The sequence below is a fragment of the Pipistrellus kuhlii genome, unplaced genomic scaffold (genome assembly GCF_014108245.1).
Source record: "Pipistrellus kuhlii isolate mPipKuh1 unplaced genomic scaffold, mPipKuh1.p scaffold_m20_p_12, whole genome shotgun sequence".
In the NCBI taxonomy this organism is placed as follows: Eukaryota; Metazoa; Chordata; class Mammalia; order Chiroptera; family Vespertilionidae; genus Pipistrellus; species Pipistrellus kuhlii.
In genome coordinates, this window is record NW_023425427.1 from 43,316,060 (window position 1) to 43,336,861 (window position 20,802).

Sequence of the window (20,802 nt, forward strand, 5' to 3'; positions counted from 1 at the left end):
CTCTTCCAATCAATGTTTCTCTCTCATCATTGCTCTCTCTTTCTCCCCCCCCCCTTCTCCGTTCCTCTCTAAAACCAATAATAAAAATATATTTAAAAATAAAACATCTTGTGCAAATAAATCAAGATATAAGACTGTAGCCCTGTCCACTTTGGCTCAGTGGATAGAGCATCGGCCTGCAGACTCAAGGGTCCCAGGTTCGTTTTCGGTCAAGGGCATATACCTTGGTTGGAGGCACATCCCCAGTAGGAGGTGTGCAGGAGGCAGCTAGCTGATTGATGTTTCCCTCCCATCGATGTTTCTAACTCTCTATCCCTCTCTCTTCCTCTCTGTAAAAAAAAATCAATAAAATATATATTTAAAAAAAACAATAATATAAGACTGTACAAGTAGAATGAATCTTTTGAGGAGATTCTAATAAGAGGTAACAAGTTCATCAGTAACTAATATCAGAAATAAAAATAACCCTAATCCTAAACGGAAAATCAGCTCTACCATGGATATGCTTTTTAACTTATGGCAAAATCATTCAAGTAAACTCCATTCCTCATGAAAATAAAAGTAAACAAAAAAATATTTCATCCAGAGAAAAGACTGTTATATTATTCCACATGTACATATATTTATATTTTAAATGCTAATATTCTGACTAAATTAATTTATTCTGTATTTTACCTGATCTCACTGAAACAAACCTATAACCCTTTGACACATTTTCTCTTCATTTATTACTCCACTTTCTATCTCTACTCCCTTCATTTCACCCCTCACACACTCACACCTTATGAAATATAGTGTTCCTATTCATTTTCAAGCCCTCTGCATAGTTGTTTTGCTGCACCTGTCCCACATATCCCCAACAGAGATTACCATAAAACTCTCTTTTCCCTGCTCTATTATTCCCTGCTGCTGAGCCCTCCTGAAAATAATTATACAAATATGGATTCATTTTGTACATCTCAGTTGGGATCTCAAAGCCACCCATTAATCCTTTACCCTGTCTTTTGTAGTACCTTTTTCTCCCCTCACTAGCATAAATTTGCAATTCTTTCTTCTCCCCTTATACCACACCTTGCTTTGAATTGAGTGCATGAGAAGGGAGAGACTTAGGCCAGCAGGAAGGAATTTCCAAGTCCCTGTAAAAATTCTTAATAGCCTACTCCACCTTTCCCTTTAATGTTAAAAAGGATGAAATGTCATTCAACTCCTTCTTGCTGGCAAGTCTGTTTGTAATGTGCCCTCCCTTCTCTCTCATCCAGCATGTCCTTACATACAATAACTCATCTTTCCACATGTTGGATCTTTCCTACTTTTGCAAGGAAGCATTAATTTCTCTACTGTATTTTTCCACTTTAAACACTCTTAACCATGCAAATCCCTGTTGCTGCCTTCTTTCTCCTTTCCTTTAAAGATTTCAGGTACACAGTGTAATTTTACCATTGAATATATTATTCACCAGCACACTTAATCTGTTTTACCATTTAACGTTAAAGCATCCTGCTACTTATCTTACTGAAAACCCTCTACACCATGGTACTACTGACCACACCCTCATTCTTCAAATTGTTCTCCCTTTTGATATCCTGACAGTTCATAGCAGGAATTATAAAAAAACAATCTTTCATCTTCATACCAGTGGTGGCATCTTTATAACTTTTACCTTTTCCCCTCTTGGTGTCAGAATAATATATACAGGGTGTCTTCCCTCTCTTCCCCCGTCAATGTATACATACACTTTGAATAATTATAAAGGTGGTGTTTATTAAAATACGTTTCATTTTCAAAATTGAGCTATGAGCTGTTAAAGTGTATATTCATTTTTTGGGACATTCTGTATATGTATCTTTAGTCTTATTTCCACAAGTGTTTCACTCCCTCCTTCCCATGCCTCTACTCCCAAACCAACATCTCCTGAATTCTCAGAATTGGATTTAGTCATACAAGCCAAAAGACCTTAGTCATACTAGATTCTACCCCCACCCTTCACACCCATTCCCATCAACTATCATCTTTACTCCCTAAAGTGCTCTTAAATCCCATCTCTCACTTACACTACCAAGACACCTGTCCTTCCGATCTCATGTGAACTCCCTTAGTAATGCGGTCCATAACTTAGTTACCAAGTCACTATCATAACTCCCCACTTAACTCTCTTGTTTTGTGTATTTATTGTCTGTCTTCAACAAGAACAGAGATCTTATCTTTTTTACTTCACTGCTCAATTCTCTGTCTGGGCCAGTGAAGTTAATATTAAAATTTGAATGAATGAACTAGTAAACTGATCTCACCAGTCCAATCTAATCCCCATCATTCACACTGCTTTACAAGGAGGCATCTAAAATTTAAAGTGTTTCAATGGCTTCCCATCAAGTTCAGATTGTCCCACATAAAATATTTTGTGTACCCTTTTCCCTCTAACTTTATGATCTGATAATCTGAAATGCAATACTTGAAATGATATTTTCTCTACACCTCTGTATATTATTCTAACTGCCTCATTTGCCCTTCCCGTCCATCCCTTCATTCATCTGACAAAATTCTTCCTTTTATTTAAGATATGGTTAAAGTTATAATAGCCTCTTCTACTCACCTCCCATATAGGATAAAAAGTCACTATAATTCATTGTTTTCCTATTTTATTTCCTCATTAGATACTGAACTATAATTTTATTTGTATCTTTGACGTACAACAGCCTGAGATAAAAATTGGTCAGAAAAACTTCATATAGGGAAGAAACATTAGTTAAAAACATAGAAAGCATGCTTTCCTAAACTGTCATTTCATGCAACAAATTTCTGAGAATAACATAATAATAGATCACACTTATATTAGCACTTTATATATAATTTATTTTGAATATTATATGTATAACATTTAATTTTCTCAACTACCTCATTAGTATATATTATTTCCACTTCATAAATAAACTTGCAACAGCATCATTAAAAGGAATAAAAATTGCTTAATTTTATTTTCTTTGCCATTTAACTTATCATGAAGATGCTGTATCATTATGAAAAGAAAAGTGTTGCTCTGGCCGGTTTGGCTGTTGGTTGGAACATCGCCCCATGCACGAGGGGCCTTGAGTTGATTCCTGTCAGAGCACATACCAGGCTGCAGGTATGAACACAGGCAGGGGCGTATATGGGAGGCAACCAATAGGTGTTTCTCTCTCTCCCTTTGTCTCTCTAAAATCAATGAAGCATATCCCCCGGTGAAGATTAGAAAGAAAAAAAAAGAGTTGTTTTTTTAAAAATATATATTTTCTCGATTTTTTACAGAGGAAGGGAGAAGGTTAGAGAATTAAAAACATCAACAAGAGAGAAACATCAATCAGTTTGCCTCCTGCACACCCTCCACTGGGGATGTGCCCGCAGCTAAGGTATATGCCCTTGACCGGGATTGAACCCGGGACCCTTCAGTCGTAGGCTGATACTCTATCCAGTGAGCCAAACCAGTCAGAACAAAAGACAGTTTTCATAAGTAAACAAAACCTACCCTTTAAAAAATTAAAGTAATTATGAGTAAAAAGGCAAAATTCAAGCTAAATGGTAAGGTTTCATTATATCTACTCTTCCTTAGTGCAACTCAAAAATTATTTAAGCAGTAAAATTACCTTTCTCTTTCTTCCCCTTCTGGCAGCTTTTGGAGTGGTTATGTCAATTGCTTTAGTCACATCCTAGAAAAAAATTACAGATGAAATAAATTTTGCCAAGACTGAAAGAAAATTTCTTAAACTAAAAGTCAAAAGCACACTTCACTACTATTACTAGAGAAATTGGTTTTGCTTCTCTAACCTTTGAAATTATAAACATTAAGTCTTAACATTATTACCCAGCCTTTGTGGATGAGTGGTTAAGCATTGATCCACGAACCAGGAGGCCGTGGTTCAATTCAATTCTGGGTCAGGGCACATGCTGGGTTGCAGGCTCGATTCCCAGTAGGGGACACGCAGAAGGCATCCAAGCAATGATTGTCTCTCAATCACTGATGTTTCTCTCTCTCCCTCTCCTTCCTCTCTCTGAAATCAATAGAATTATTTTCTTAAAAAGCCTTAACATTGTCATTGTAAGGTCAAAGTAATAGCCAGTTTATTTGCCAAAAAGTAAAAATTCTGTTCTCTGTCAGATCAAATCTAAAGTGATACTTGTTAGCACACCAGAAAGTTTATATTTAAATTTATGAAATCACTTTTTCTACCATAGAGTTCTGAATTTTAAGAGGTGGCTGGGATTTTTGGAGATCATCTAATAATCATTTCACGAGGCCTAGAAGGGTTAAATGAATCTCCTTATTTACAGTTTGAAATAAACCTAGGTTTTTAAAAATTCAGTTCAATGACCTTTTCAGTACATCCATTACACAAAACCTTGCTTTAAAAATATTCCTAACAAATAATAATCCATTCTCCTACAGGTGGACCTCATATTCTGAACAGCAAAATAACCTCAAATAAAACATCCATTCATATTAAGGATGCAAAAACTATTTTACAATATAGTATTTAATATTTACACAAGGAAATAAGTCTTAAATTATCTCATTCATTACCCAACCACTTTAAAGATTACTTTCTACTTTGCAATCAAGTAATCATCTCATTTTATAATTTCTTCCTTACTACAAAATAGATTTAGAATATAAGAGAAATTAAAAATACCTCATTGCTGGCTTTTTCTTCATGGTCAGTATCTTCCTTTGAAACACTCATTTCTTTTTCTTCAGCCTCAACATCAGATGATGCATTTGATTGTTTAGCTGATGCCTATGAACAATTGATTATATTAACTTCATAAAACTTTTACCAAATTTAAATTTTTTTTACCAATGAAAAATCAAAAGCCTATTCGTAAGAAAGTTAGAAAAGTACTCTTACAATTTCTGTTCCACAGAGCACTTATAATATATATAATTTTAAAAGTTTTAAATGCTATTGAATTCCTGCAACTGTATACAAGAAGAGAAGACAAAATAGTGAAACTGAAAGTACAATCACAAATCCCATTCTGATAGTGTAACCAACAAATACCCAGGAGGATACAATCAATATAAGTTGGTTTAGAATAGCACAGTGTATTCAATTACTGAAATATTCTGGAGAGAGAAGCTTAACTGTGTAAGACATAAAGCCTTAGATTGATCTATAACTCAATTTAAAATGCAGACTTTGGAGACCCAAACTTAAGTGATTTGGATTTAACAGGTACTGAGTGAGAGTCAATAATTATTTAATTGTAAAAGTAGCCCAGATGGTGTGGCTCAGTGGCTGAGCACCGATTCCATTCCTAGTCAGGGCACATGCCCAGCTTGGGTACTCAGTCACCATGGAGGGTATGTAGGAGGCAGTTGATTGATAATTCTCTCTCATCACTGATGTTTCTCTCTCTCCCTCTCCTTTCATCTCTCTCTAAAATCAATAAAAATATTTTTTAGCCCTGGTTTGGCTCAGTGGAGAGCCAGCCTGCGGACTGAAGGTTCTCAGGCTCAATTCCAGTCAAGGGCATGTAACTTGGTTGCAGGCACATGCCCAGTAGGGGGTGTGCAAGAGGCAGCTGATCAATGTTTCTCACTGATGAATCTCTCTTTCGCTCTCTCTTTCACTATGTAAAAAAAGCAATAAAAATTATGCTTTACAAATATATTTTTTAAAAACCAATAGAACATAATTTAAAAAATTATAAAAGTAACCCCAGGTTATAGATACTTAAGCAAGTGATCTAGGGGCCTAGACTGTCATTAATACCAACTAAAAAGATGAATAACAGAGGCAACACAATACACAATGGGGAGGGTAAGCACAGATCTACAAGATGATAGCATTATAATCCAAACTGTGTTCTTTTCTAGCTGTATTCCCTTTGACAAGTCTTTTAAATTGTAAACCCATTTCCTCTTTTGTAAGAAAAAGCAATGCTAATAAAATCACAAATCATTATAATGTTACAACAAAACACATAAAAATGCCCCTAAATTACAGCTCTATAGCACAATCATTCATATTTTTGGTTTCATGCATACAACCAACCAAAAATTTCACTGTGAAATGGGAAATTCCAAGTATATATGGTGAAAATTATTTAAAGATTAATAAGAACAAAGGAACAGAGGATAGGGTGACCATGCTGGGCAATCTGGAGGATGAAAAAGACCATGAAGATATAGTCACAGCACACAAGGATTCAGATGAAGCTATAAAATATTAGTTTTAGGAAACAATTCAACCTATTTGGACACTTTACACAGTCAAAGCAATAATGATGGGGAACCATTCATCTATCAGGGGTCTTCAAACTATGGCCCGCGGGCCACATGCGGCCCGCAGAGGAGTCTGATCCGGCCCGCCAGGTTTTTTGGGCAATGAGCGCAGCCGAGGTGTTACAGTAGGAATTAGTAGTTCATATAGTCCGGCCCTCCAGCTCTCTGAGGGACCGTGATCTGGCTCCCACTTTAAAAAGTTTGAGGACGCCTGATCTAAGTCATGCAACAAATATTTAGTGAAAACCTATTCTGCCCACAACATATAACAATGGGCATGCAACTTCTTTGTTCATGGAGTTAATAGTCTATGGTAATAAAGTATAGAAACAATTATCGTATGGTATGATGAGTTAACAAATTTAAGTTTTAGATGATAATGAAAAGCACTCAGGATTATCTAATGGAGCCCTGAAGCATCAATGAATGATTTAATGTTCCAGATAGAACAGCACCTGAAAAGCTTTCAAAGTGAAGAACAAGAACCAAATAAATAAATAAATATTTTAAATAGAGATTTAAAAGTAGAATTTGCAAATTTTCCAGTTTATGGCTTTCTCCTTGTTTAGGTTTATTTGTACTTTTCCTAGCGTTTACTATCTCAAGTCTAATATAAGTGAACAAAAACTCTGATCACAAGAAAAACAGAAAAGGAGGTTTAATCTTCTAGACACAAAAAACATTAAGTGTAACTTACATAGTGCTACAAGTACTTTTGTCACATATTTAATTTACCCATCTGAGGATTATATTCTAATACAATTTTATGGATAAATTAAAACAAGTAAGAAAACACACTCTCTTCAAATTATTGTATAAACCTAAATTTAAGAGAACAGTACATATGGCTTTATATTCAATGACATAACTCTCAATCAGATGGAGTTAAACTACAATATATTCCAATTTTCTGAGATCTTTCAAAAGTTCATCTAGATTCTAGATATTAAAGGTCAACATTCAACCTCACAAATAAGAACAATTTAATCTGAAACTGACATGGTTCTTAAATCAGTATTTTCCTACTGCTACAATAGTGAGTATTCCCCAAGACTGCATACATAATACTAAACTAAGTATCATGTAATATGACGCACCTGTTGACTTGAAAATTTCACTTTCGGATTGTTGTCAATCTCCCATAAGCCTTCATTAAAGCCTTTTCGTTTATTTGGTTTTCCATACTTTTCCTTATTTTCTGAGTAAGGGAATATATCCTTTGGGCCTAAAAAAGCACTAAAAGAAAGTAGAGAAAGGGAAGGAAAATATGAATGCAAAGCAATCTCCAAGTATGTTATTAAATAACACTACTATATGATGCAATTATCAAACTTAATCTAAAACGCATTAAAATCTTATATAAAGTAGACATAATTATATTTAATTCTGAATACTTTTATTAAACTCAGTCACAAGCTCCTACATCAATAATCCTATTTATAAAACCAAGCAAGTTAGGGTGTGTGTGTGGGGGGGGGGGGGGGGGGGGGGGTGAATGGAGGTAGAAGATGCCACAAAAGGGATACATGGTGATGGAAAAAATTAAATAAGAACAAGCAGGTTGCACAACAATGAGAAATACTTAAGGGCACGAAACTGTACACTTTGAAATTGTTAAAATGGGAAATTGTTATATATTGTACAATATAAAAATGCACAAAAACGAAACTGTGACATGATTGCATTAGTAAATACATTTAAATGCACTCAAAATAGAAGTTCATGTTAAAGTAATTAGGAATATTACACAACTCATAAAACACCACCAATATAATATATTCTTATATGCACTTATGTTTTATATTTATATAAATATTTATTAAAAAGTATTAAGAATTTTACTTTTTCAATAAGGGAATTGAATGTGCTAACTGGTTCGTTGATTCATTCATACACATGCACAACTTCTTGTATTTGGGGTAACTGTGTCATAAAGTTATCACAAATACTGAATTACTATATAAATACTGCACCACTGCTTCAGGAAAAATACAAGGTAGGTTCCTACGAGCCTCTGGTCACATTTTCATCAATAAACCAAAATACATAACCTGTTTTATGTGTGATTTTATTTAAAGACATCTTATTTAATATTTATAATTCATTAACATTCATCTCACAGCCAAGAGATTATATTACACATACTTTCTCTATAATGCACACTACAGCCTTCTTAAACTTAGAAACACTAACAGCCCTTCAACACCACATTTGGGGCTCATTATAAATACCAAATGACCAACGGAAAGTACCAATATGCAAAAACCAAGGCATTATGTTGACTGCAAAAGTACAGCCTACTTTTATAGTATGAGATCTTAAACAAAAAGGCAAAAGCACTGTCTTGTTTAGCCTCAGCTAGGAATGTGCATCAAATTACTCACTTTTTTGCAATTTTGCACACTGACATGACCATGAAGGCACCACAAGTATTGATTTAGAATTATAAATTTTACTGAGGATAATTCAGAAGTATGGAATCTGCCAATGAAGCAATTCTATTATTTTTGTGTGTATAGACACAAATGTATTTATCCCTTATAGCTTACTATGTCAGTTCTGTAGAAGTCTGTCAATTCTATAAATGTAGAGGCACACAAGTATATACAATAGTAAGTTTTTGCTGGTATTTGTAGGTTTGACCAGATAAATTTACAAGGATTTTTCTTTTCTCAAAAAGGTAGTCCTTTTCTTGCATGACAATATGAGACCATAAAAATGACTGTGTAAGGCCATTAATGGGAAAAATTATGATTGTTTCATAATCTTTATTTTTTTTAAAATATTTTTATTGATTTCAGAGAGGAAGGGAGAGGGAAAGATAGTATACATCCATGATGAGACAAGAATCATGACTTGGCTGCCTCCTGCACGCCCTACACTGGGGATTGAGCCCACAACACAGGCATGTACCTGACCAGGAATTGAACTGTGACCTCCAGGTCACACTGAACCACACTGGCAGGGCTTATAATCTTTAAATATTGTCAAAGCATTCAACACAATTACTGACAGTGTTCAAGGAAGTGGAAAAAAAATAGCACAAAAACTTATACACAAACTAGAGGCCCAGTGCACAAAATTCATGCAGGGGGGTGTGTGTCCCTCAGCCCAGCCTGCACCCTCTCCAATCTGGGATCCCTCCAGGATCAGGTCTAAACAGGCAGTCAGACATCCCTCTCACAACCCAGGACTGTTTGCTCCCAATTGCTTGCCTGCCTGCCTTCCTGATTGCCCCTAATCGCTTTTGCCTGCCAGCCTGACCACCCCCTAACCACTCCCATGTCATCCTGATTGATGTTTAACTGCTCTCCTGACAGCCTGTTTGCCCCCAACTTCCCTCCTCTGACAGCCTGGTCACCCCTAACTATCCTCCCCTGCAGGATTGATTGCCTCCAACTGCCCTCCCTTGCAGGCCTGGTGCCTCCCCTGCCCTCTCCTGCTGGCCTGATTGCCCACAACTGCCCTCCCTTGCAGGCCTGGTCTCTCCCAAATGCCCTCCCTTGGTGGCCATCTTGTGGTGGCACTTGTGTCCACACAGGGGCAGGATCTTTAACCACATGGGGCAGCCATTTTGTGTGTTGGAGTGATGGTCAATCTGCATATTACTTTTTTATTATTTAGGATAGAGGCCTGGTGCACGGATGGGGGCCATCTGGTTTGCCCTGAAGGGTGTCCCAGATCAGGGTGGAGGTTCCCTTGGGGCATGGGGTGGCCTGGGAGAGGGGCCTGTGGTGGTTTGCAGGCCAGCCACTGGCAACCCAAACGGAGGCCCTGGTATCTGGAATTTATTTGCCTACTACAACTGAAATGTTGTAGCCTGGAGAGGAGCCAAGCCCCCTGCTCACACCATGGCTGCCGCCATTTCTGTTTGGATTTGTTTACCTTCTATAACTGAAACTTTGTAGCCTGGAGTGGAGGCCTAGGCCGGCCAGGGCAGGTGGAGAAGGGTGGACAGATCAGGATGCACTTTAAAAGAAAACAACAAGACTTTTGGCTCCAGAAAAACATTGGGTCCATGTCAGTCTCATTTACAAAGAATCCGTTTTAAAATTGTTAGTTTTAAGGTATTTAGTACATGGTCAGAGTTGGTATACACTTATTGTCGTCTAATGTTCAAACCTTGATTGCTGGATGAATTTACTGTAAATGCTGTAAAACACTAAGAAAATTCAGATATTTTCATATTAAAGTTATAAAAGGATTCTGCTCTAAATTCACAACAAAAATACCTTAATTTATACAATATAAAAAGCCTCACCGTTAAAAATTAGAGAAGGAATGATCATTTGTCATCTAAATTTAACGTGAATGAACTCTGTGCTCTACGAAACAATTAGTATATAAAAGTTATGAATAAGCACAGTTTTCTAAATTGCTATTTCATTTTCTATGTTCCTCCTTTCCCATCTCCCTTACTACAGGCTATTAGAATAAACTCTTATTTATGCAAAATCCAAATAGAAACCCTATATAATAAAAGGGCAATATGCAAATAGACTAAACAGCAGAACAACCAACCAACCAAAGTGTAGTATGCTAATGATATGCTAAGGATATTCAACAGCTCTCTTATGATGTGCACTGACCACCAGGAGGCAGATGCTCCAACCAGGAGCTTAGCTTGCAGCTGGGGTCCAGTTAATCAGGACTGAGCAAGATGGGCCGGATACGCCCTGGAGCCCTCCCTCAGCCCCTCCTTGGCCTGATTCCTCAGGCCACTCCCCTTGGGAGGGCACCAGACACTGGGTTCATGTCTGGCAAGCACTGCTGCAGCAGTGTGAGCCTCTCCTGATCAGGACTGATTGGGCATAAGCCCACAGAAGGCACAGTGAGGCTGGGATGAGCAGGAGCAGCAGGTATGAGCTGTAGGCAGTGTTAGACTGCAGATTTTAACCAGATCCCTGCAGGCCACTCAGAGGAACCCAACCCATGCATGAATTCGTATACTGCACTGGGCCTCTAGTATTCAAATAACCACCCTCCCAACTTTTGGGGACAGAGAGAATAGGCAAATGACCAAAGATCTAGTTTCTAAAATCTAACCTGAGGTACAAAAAGTCACCAAACTGACAGATACAGTAGCCTGGCCTTTCCAAAGATAAACGGTATACTTATAAGAACACTAACCACAAAACATTACCAGTATGTTTTGAAATAAAATGTATTAGCTTAATTTTAAAATTACATTTCATTTCCTTGAACATATTCAAATTTCTTAAAACTAGTAATTTAGTGTCTACATCAAGGGTGGGGAACCTTTTTCTGCCAAGGATCATACAAAATTCTCAATTTAAAAATTATGTAGCTATGAAAAATGCTCCCAGATTTATCTAATTTTGAATCCAGCCTGCAGTTGCCTTGGTAGGGCCAAACCAAATGATACTGCAGGCTGGATATTCCCCACCCTTGGTCTATTAGGTCTAGTAATAATTAATGTCGTTTGCTAATATTTTAAATCGAATTTATTTAAACAATACAACAAAATTTAATCAACAATATAGTTGCCGTTGTTTTCTACTACTTGTGCCCAATGCTCAGGAAGCATTTAATCCCTCTATTGTAAAATTCTTGTGATTTTGATGCAAAAAAATCGGTCAATGCATTTTTGAGGCATTCTTCATTATTAAATTTTTTTCCAAGAAGAAAGTTTTGCAAAGAACGAAACAAATGGTAATCGGAAGGGGCAATATCAGGAGAATATGCAGGTTGAGGGAGAACTTCCCATTCCAACTGGCGCAGTTTTTCAGCAGTGATTCTTGCAGTATGCGGTCGTGCGTTATCCTGGTGAAGAATTACGCCCTTCCGATTAATCAGCGCGGGTTCTTTTTCTCTTAAAGCTTGGGCTAACCTTTCCAATTGGGCACTATACACTGCACTTGTAATGGTTTGGTTAGATGGTAAAAGTTCATAATGAAGAATTCCTTTAAAATTCCACCAAACACAGAACATCACTTTTTTTCCCATGCAAGTCAGGTTTTGGCGTGGGCTGCGGAGCCTCATTTTTGTCCAACCACTGAGGCCGCCTTTTCAAATTAACATACAGCACCCATTTTTCATCTCCGGTAACAATTTGCTCTAAAAACGGCAAACGGTTTTGACGAGAGAGGAGCGAACTGCAAATTGTGACTCTTTGATTACGGTTGTTGTCGGTCAACTCATGAGGAACCCATTTTCCAAACTTTTGGACTTTGCCAAGTGCACACAATTGATTGGAAATTGTTTTTTGTGAACAATTTAAAGTTGTCGCAAGCTCTTGTTGGGTAATTTGAGGATTTTGCACCAAAAGAGCTTGAAGAGCTTCTTGATCAAAATTGGACACACGGCCTCAACCACTCTTGTCATCTAACGAAAAATTTCCCTCGCGAAATTTCTCAAACCATCGCTGGCATTTTCTGGCGCTAACTGCATCTTGACCAAGAGCACTACAGATGTTTTTTGCAGCCTCACTTGCTTTTCTTCCTAATTGGAACTCGTAAAGCATGCAGTGCCGAATATGCTCTTCATCCGCCATCTTCTTAGCCCTAGTTTTGCAACAAAAACCAAACCAAACACACTTTTTCAAGCAAAACTTGTTAATTGCACTTCACACGTTCTGTTGATACCACGTGTTTGAAGGTTATGTCAATACAAGTCAACACCAAGCAAGATTTTAAACGAATGTTTTAAAACGACATTAATTATTACTAGACCCGATACATTAAACCAAACTATGCTTATGAAGGTTTAGTAGTCAGTGCAGTTTGATTTCAAGTTTACAGATACAATGTAAAAATTTTCATTTAAAAAAAACAAACATGTATATATGCATATATGTGTGTGTGTGTGTGTGTGTATATATATATATATATATATATATATATATATATAAAATTTATTTTTTACAGAGAGGAAGTGAGAGGGACAGAGAGTTAGAAACATCCATGAGAGAGAAACATCAATCAGCTGCCTCCTGCACACCACCCACTGGGGATGTGCCCACAACCAAGGTACGTGCCCTTGACCGGAATCAAACCTGGGACTCCTGAGTCCGCAGGCCGACGCTCTATCCACTGAGCCATACTGATTAGGGCTAAAATTTTCATTTTTAAATGTTGGTGAAGGTATGACCACTGTTCATTTAAATTTAACATATGAACTATATGTTCTATAAAACTATAACAATATATATGTATAAAATCTGTTCCATCTCAGAAAAATTAAAGAATTCTAAACTTATAAAACTGAAAAATTCTATGAAACATCTATTCCAATTATTATAATAGTATTTCCAAACTTCACATACATAAAAATCATCTATGTTTCCCCGAAAATAAGACCTACTTACAGGTTTCCTTCTGAATGAAATATAAGGCATCCCCCTGGAAAATAAGCCCCCCCCCCCCCCCAGGCTAAATGCTAAATGTGAGAGATTTGTGTCCACTGATTCTGAAAGAAATAGAGTCACAAGAAATTCACCAGGAAATTTAGGAATTGGATTGTTATGATGATGTTCCAGAAGATGATGACATGACTGTCATTGAATAAATGAGTAAATTCTTGATTCTGTAGGATTCAGTTTGTCTGGTTTGTGTTGACAACTACTGCACTACTGTACCGTATACAGGTAAAAAATTTCCTTTATTTTCGTTTAACAATAAATGTATACCGTATTTTTCTTCATGGAAAAATAAGACATCCCCTGAAAATAAGACCTAGCGCATCTTTGGGAGCAAAAATTAATATGAGAAACTGTCTTATTTTCGGGGAAACAGGGTAACACCACTTCTTCAAAATAGACTCACCCAGGCTGTGGTATTTTGTTAGCAGAGCCACTCTCAAGGGGCCAAAGAGCTGGATGTGGCTCATGAGCTGCAGTTTGCCGATCACTGCCCTAATACATTTATGGAACAGTTTTTAAATGGTATATTATCCCATGGAATCAGAAATTCATCATTTCTTTTTTTATATAATATATTTTATTGATTTTTTTTTACAGAGATGGTGAGGGATAGTTAGAAATGTCGATGGGAGAGAATCATCGACCAGCTGCCTCCTGCACACCCCCCACTAGGGATGTGTCTGCAACCAATGTACATGCCTTGACCGGAATCGAACTCGGGACCCTTCAGTCCACAGACTGACACTCTATCCACTGAGCCAAACCAGTTTCAGCAGAAATTCATCATTTCTTACAAAATTAAATATTTATATATAGGATATTCCTAAACTCAACTAAAATAATTATGTTGAAGGCCAATCAAATTCTAGATTCAAAAAATATATATATATATTTTAAATCCTTACTGTTGAAAGTATTACATGTCCTCTTTTTTAGCCCATAGACCCCTTCTAGCCATTCCCTGCCCCTGGCCTTCACCACACTACTGTGTCAAAACTATATTTTAAAGAAAATAATTATGTGGCATTGTGTGATACCATTAATATGAACCATCTAGATTTGGAAAATCTAAACAGACAGTAAAATAGTGGTTGTCTAGGGTTGAGGAGGGAATGGATAATGAACACTAATAGTTATGGAAGTAAATATACTAAAATCCACTCATTTATACTCTTTAAACAAGTAAAATTTATTACATAAATTACATCTCAATAAAGCTGTGAAATAAATTATAGGAAAGTTCATATAGTAGATAAGAAACAATAAAGCAAATGTTGCCATTGTAGACTCTTAGGAATACATAATTCTAATTATTGTAGAATATCAATACTTTCATTTCTCCTGCTCCCAAGTAAACAAGTATGTTACCAAAATTATGGTAAAATTCTAAACTTCAGGTCCAAAAATCAATGAAATTACATATAATATTTGTAAGATCATTAAATTAAAGGTATGCAGGATATTATTTTCCAAAATTAATGAGATAGCCTTAGAGCACTAGTTCTCAACCTTCCTAATGTCTTGACCCTTTAATACAGTTCCTCATGTTGTAGTGATCCCCAACCATAAATTAGGCTCTGCAGAACCACTAGCAGGGTTGCCTAAGACCATCAGAAAACACAGATATTTACATTATGATTCATTAACAGTAACAAGATTACAGTTATGAAGTAGCAACGAAAATAATTTTATGGTTGGGGGTCACCACAATATGAGGAACTGTGTTAAAGGGTTGAGGCATTAGCAAGGTTGAGAACCACTGCCTTATGGTAATTTTATGTACCTAGAAGTAAACAGTTCAATATTCAGTTGTAATTTTAAAAATTAATTTGTTTCACCAAATCGGGTTCTCTGCCCACTTATGTACCGGAGGCAACAGAACAGTAACAGTGTTTCTCAGAACCAGACATATAAATACAGAGGGAACTATCCAGATTTCTTCTTCTCACTTTTCCCACTGTATACTGTTTGTATGACTAATATAACAAAGCCTAAAATAAGGTGCCAGATTGTCCTTATAAAAAGCACTTATACTAGCCCAGCTGGTGTTGCTCAGTGGTTGTGCCTTGACCCAGGAACCAACAGTGGTTCATTACCAGTCAGGGAACACGCCTGGGTTGCAGACTTGATCCCTAGAAAGGGGTGTGCAGGAGGCATCTAATTGATGATGTTTCTCTCATCAGTGTTTCTCTACCCGTCTCCGTTCCTCTCTCTAGAAATCAGTAAGAACCTATTTTTTTTTTTTAAAAAGGACTTATACTAAATATGAATGCTAAATGCCTTAAATCTTTACTTATATACTTTCATCCATCAGTTCTTCTAATTGCTGAGAAGATCCATATATAGCTTTCTTTATGATTAAGGAAACATCTCTTCCAATGAAAGTTAAAACCTATATGTCTAATTTTTCAACCCTAAAAATAAAATTTTAAAAGGGACACTTGAAGACTTTTTCCAAAGTTCAAAGATGATTTTAAATTTTTTATTCCTTTACTATTTTCCCTTTAAATTAATCTCTACTTGTTTTTCATTTTATGACTCTGCTAAATTAACTTTGATTTGCCTTAAAGCTAAAAGGACTTACGTCTCGTGAGTCCCAAAGAAAAAAATGGGCAGTTTGTTTGTTGGTGGTTTCACAGCTCCATCAGGAACTTCATCTACCTAAAAGAAAGCGCAAAACAATTAAAATATTTTAAGTCATACATTCTTCAACAGAATAAACTAAAAACAAAACATCCAAAACGGATCTGATATAATGTGAACCAGTTCTACAAGTCTATAATCCCTTATCCCTAGTTTTGAAACGAAAGCAGCTCTAAAAACCAAGGTATTTCTAAAAATTCATTCAGTGGCAAGGAAGGCTATACAAATATTGAAGTAATGTAAAATAGACTGTAACAAAAGCTTATAGTACTGTTTCTCAAAGTCTGAAACATATTCTGAAAAGGTCTAATATTTACATGGCTGAATCACATGAAGTTCTTGTTCCTTTTTTTCTTTCAAACCTAACTAACTAAGGAAGAAAGCATCCGGTGCTGTTACCTCTAACATATCTATGATATTATCGCTTATTAATAAAGGAAAGCAGACCTCAGAGTTAAAGCCATCAGGCAATAGTATCTAGCCAGAATTTTTTTTAATTTCTATTTTGTTTCATTATTAATTTAAACTTCATAACATTTCACCCCTAATTTCAAAGACACTTTAAAAGTCAGTTCTCTTTATTAAGAAGAGAGCAGACCATCAGAGGACCTACTATGCTCTGCAAGCATTATCATCATGTTGAAGAAAAGACCGTTGGAATGATTTGACTGGCAGTCTGAAGGTTTCAGGCATCAAAAGAGTCATTATCACCCACCACTCTTAAGGGCTTGTCTCATCTACCTGATCAATAACTATTTTACCTGTCATTTCAACTTTATGGGAAAAAAACCAAGAGTTATGCAAATCCTTAGAGGCCTTAAGATAAGGGGTATTTTGTCAAACCAATTGATATGCTTGTTTCAGCTAGCAAACAGCTTTAAAAGTCTGTAAAAAATGTCTAGTATCTACAGAGTTTAACAAATTTTAGGCAATTTTTAAAAGTTGACTTTAGCCCTGGCCGGTTTTGCTCAGTGGATAGAGAATCAGCCTGCAAACTGAAGAATACCAGCTTCAATTCCAGTAAAGGGCATATGCACAGGTTATGGCCTCGATTCCCAGTGTGGGTATACAAGAGGCAACTAATCAATGATTCTCATCATTAATATTTCTATCTCTCTCTCCCTCTCTGAAATCAATAAAAAAATTATTTTTTTTTAAAAAGTTGAATTTAAATATGATTAATACTGGTATAGGATTAAAAGAATGTACAAGACATAAAAATTAATGAAATTTGGGATATGTAAACAGAAAATGTTAAAATCAAAATAGGAACAGATGGTTGCCACTGTCACTGCTGAGACCTTATTAGGGGTGTCGAACTCAATCAGAGAAGGGGCCAAAATCTAAAATCCAGCCTAAATTGCGGGCCGAATGGTTTACTGAACAGTCATAAACTGTCATTGTGATGGAAACGCAGCGGAGTGCAGTGATGACAGCGCGGTGCGGGCCACATTGCAAGGCCTGGCGGGACGGATTTGGCCCGCGGGCCTTGTGTTTGACACGTGTGCCTTAAATACATATTCTAAACTCCAAAGCAGAGACTTCTAACTTGTAAGACTGGAAAGAAGACAGAAAAAGGAATATAATTCTTGGACATAAATAATCAAAATTCATTCACTTCTAAGAAAAAAAGAAGAAAAGGAAATACAAGTGAACTTGTTAAATATAGGTCTTATTAAATAAAGGAAAATACTCTGGCTCTCCTAAGGCTAGTTTATTTTGCTTTCATCAGCAGTAACCTTACTCACCTGACATACTGAAGCATGTTGGAAGAACAACTTGGAAGAGTAAATAACTTTTAAAACATTTTCATTTGGCTTTTAACTGTATTATGACATAGAAATCTGAAAATAAATATATCCCATTACCTAAGATAACACCTCAAAATAAGTAAATAAGAATGCTAAAACCATAAGTATCTCAGCGGGGTCTTAAACCTGCCAACCTTCCCTGTGCTTTATTTAAACATGAAACGAAGTGTTTTGTAAGTGCATTAGTATGCACTAAGTACTGTGGGGATATAAAATTTACATCTATTGCCCTTAAGAAGCTTTCAATCTATGTGGAAGTTAAGGTGTGCATGTAAGAGATCATCAGAAAGGAAATAGTATCAAATATACAGACAAGAATTATGATTAAGGATTGTACAAGTAAGATTCCACTGAAAAGGTAGCCTTGATAGACTAAGGGGGAGGGAAGTGGATTTTTCCAGATTTGGGAAAGAAATTGTAAACCTGAGTCTGTAAAGAACTAGATGGGTAAAATCAAGCAGTATATTTGCATAGGCCTCAATAACTGGTGATTCTCTGTAACCAAATAGGTATGTTTCTTCCAGCTGCCATAATTTTAATTACCGATATCTTTAAGAAACAACAATCCTCAAAGCAAAGTAAATTAGTGGCAATTTCAACCTTACAATATCACATTTATAGTTAAGAATTTTTGAGGTTATTAACCAAATAGGCCTCAACCTTTTCTAGGTTCCATCATTACCTTAGAACCAGAGTCCTACCATACACTAACAAAAAATAGCGCTTTTTCTGAAAATGACAATCTTAATTCCCAAATGTCTGTCTGTCTGTCTGTCTGTCTCTCTCTCTCACACACACACACACACACACACCCATCCTGGGTCCTTCATCACCTCTGTACCACTACTAGATGTGCACCCAGGGGTCTAGGTCAACTCCCCCTTTTGCCCTAAGGCTAACTTCATGAATAAAAACGCGGAAACTAAATTTCCTACACTTTCCTTGGTACTAACCCACCGTGCAATATCCATGACTATCCAGTCCTAATCTCTTTACCAAACAAGCAAATACAGAAGGCCTCATCAACTAAACTACAAAACACCTGCAAATCCAACTTGATCACACATCCCTTTGACATACAAAAGTTTGCATAATTTCATTGATACCATGCATTTTACTCAAAATGCAGAAAACGCCAATGTTTCACTAATTTTTAAACATAAAGCCCACACTTGGTCATTTTCGACCTACAATGAAACATTAACGGGCATCCCATTTAAACATTTCCAGTTAAGAAAGCCTGCCAAAGTCTGTCAAAAAAAACCAAACAAAAACAAAAACAAAAACATTAAGGAAATAGGGAAAATATGTTAAGCATGTAGATACACCTGGATTTTTTTTTTTTTTTTTTTTTTTTTTACAATTACCTGGGAGACTACGGGGTGAAAAAAAATAAAATAAAACGTAGGCTAACAAAGGAGACTGCAAGCAAGCCGGAGGGAGAAACAACACGAAGGGAAAAAGAAAAACCATTTTTTTTTTTTTAAAGACAGCACCGCTAAATGCGAAAAGACTAAATATAAAAAAAATCACTTACTCGAGCTGGCCAATGGGGATAGCCTTTCATCTTGGCGAAGATGAGGTCTCCAGGTTTGAAATCGCGAGTCATGTTTGGTGAGGGGCGACGCGGGGGATCCGGAACGGAAGCGCAGCCGAGAGGAGCGGCGGCGGGGACGGCGGGGGGACCGCCGGGCACCGGGGCGGCGGGAGGATGGAGCCTCGGGGAGTCCCAACGCGCCTGCCGGAGGGGGAGCGCGGAGGGCGGTTAAAGCACAGAAACCCGGAGGGAGGGGCCTCCGGGGAGGCCGGGGGAGGGGGAGCACCCCGAGGGGGAGGATCGCGAGGGGTGGGGGTGGGAGTGAGGGGACGGCCGCCTCCCGCTCCTCCCCCGCCAGCGCGCGGCCTCGCGGCCCCAGAGCGACCCCTCCAGGCCCCCGCGGGTCCTCCGCGCCGCGGCCGAAAAGACGCCACTACCTGAGGCCGAGATGCTGCCATCGGAAGCCCCAATGCTCCTTTCTCCCTCCCCGAGCTCCCCTCATCCGGGTGGGAGCCCCCAGAGGGAGGGGGAGGCGGGGGCAAATGGCAGAAGAAAGGGGAACCTCTCCATCCTCCCACGCCCGCTCCCCCCCCCCTCCCCTCCGACCTGCCTTCCGACGGCCGCCCCTCCGCGCCCGGGCGGGCCGCGGCCACTTCCCCGCTACAGCCCCGAGCGAGGCCGCCGAGGGGGGGCGGGGCGGGCCTCCGCCGCCCGCTCACCTGCTGCCGGGGCTGCGGGCGCCGAGGCTGCGGTGGCGGGCCGGCCGCCACTGCCCGCGTCCACGCAGGCCACCTGCGCCACCAGCTGCCGCAGAGGCGCCTCAACGGCTCCGAATGGCAACCGCCGCCGCCGCCACTGCTGCCCCTGCCGCCGCGCTGCGCTGCTCCCGCGCGGCTCCCGCTCGGCGCCCGCTAGCGCTGGGGCGAGACCAACTGCTCGCCCAGGAAGGGGGGGCGCTCAGCGCAGCCCTCGCCTAATGTGTGTAGCTCCGAAATGGAACGACCCAAGTCCCCTAAATCCTCATGTTCTCTCTTTTTTTCTAAAAGTGACAGCCGAGTGGAGGGAGCGATAGGTGCGAAGGGGAAAGGTGTGGGCGAAGGTGGATGGGCCCGCGGAGGCTCCCCCCCTGCGGTTTGCAGAGTGGTCGGGCCCGGCCCGCCCCTGCTGGCCGCGC

General features: G+C 38.4%; 2 protein-coding genes across 10 annotated transcripts in view; one reads left to right on the forward strand and one right to left on the reverse strand.

The window, feature by feature from the left end:
• Positions 1-19,764, reverse strand: part of PSIP1 (PC4 and SFRS1 interacting protein 1) — a 40,980-nt gene extending 21,216 nt beyond the window's left edge. For 8 of the 9 annotated variants that reach the window (XM_036434103.2, XM_045580253.1, XM_036434101.2 and 5 more), the window contains exons 1-5: positions 19,629-19,764; positions 16,222-16,298; positions 7,354-7,492; positions 4,662-4,766; positions 3,618-3,680 (exon numbers count right to left, since the gene is read on the reverse strand). In XM_036434103.2, the coding sequence (XP_036289996.1) occupies positions 3,618-3,680; positions 4,662-4,766; positions 7,354-7,492; positions 16,222-16,298; positions 19,629-19,700 (456 nt within the window). In that variant the 5' untranslated portion in view covers positions 19,701-19,764. Of the gene's footprint in view, positions 1-3,617; positions 3,681-4,661; positions 4,767-7,353; positions 7,493-16,221; positions 16,299-19,628 lie in introns of those variants that run through there. The other variant, XM_045580254.1, reaches the window with a different exon arrangement.
• LOC123652155 (5'-3' exoribonuclease 2-like) lies at positions 19,669-20,543 on the forward strand. Its single transcript, XM_045580255.1, has 2 exons — positions 19,669-19,829; positions 20,351-20,543. Exons 1-2 carry the CDS (start codon positions 19,669-19,671, stop codon positions 20,541-20,543), a joined length of 354 nt encoding a protein of 117 aa, XP_045436211.1.
• Positions 20,544-20,802: the final 259 nt, after the last annotated feature.

Coding starts and splice junctions, on each gene's coding strand:
- LOC123652155 (XM_045580255.1), top strand. CDS start 19,669: ATGAGGTCTCCAGGTTTGAAATCGCGAGTCATGTTTGGTGAGGGGCGA. Junction 19,830..20,350: donor CTCGGGGAGTCCCAACGCGC/CTGCCGGAGGGG, acceptor CCCGCTCACCTG/CTGCCGGGGCTGCGGGCGCC.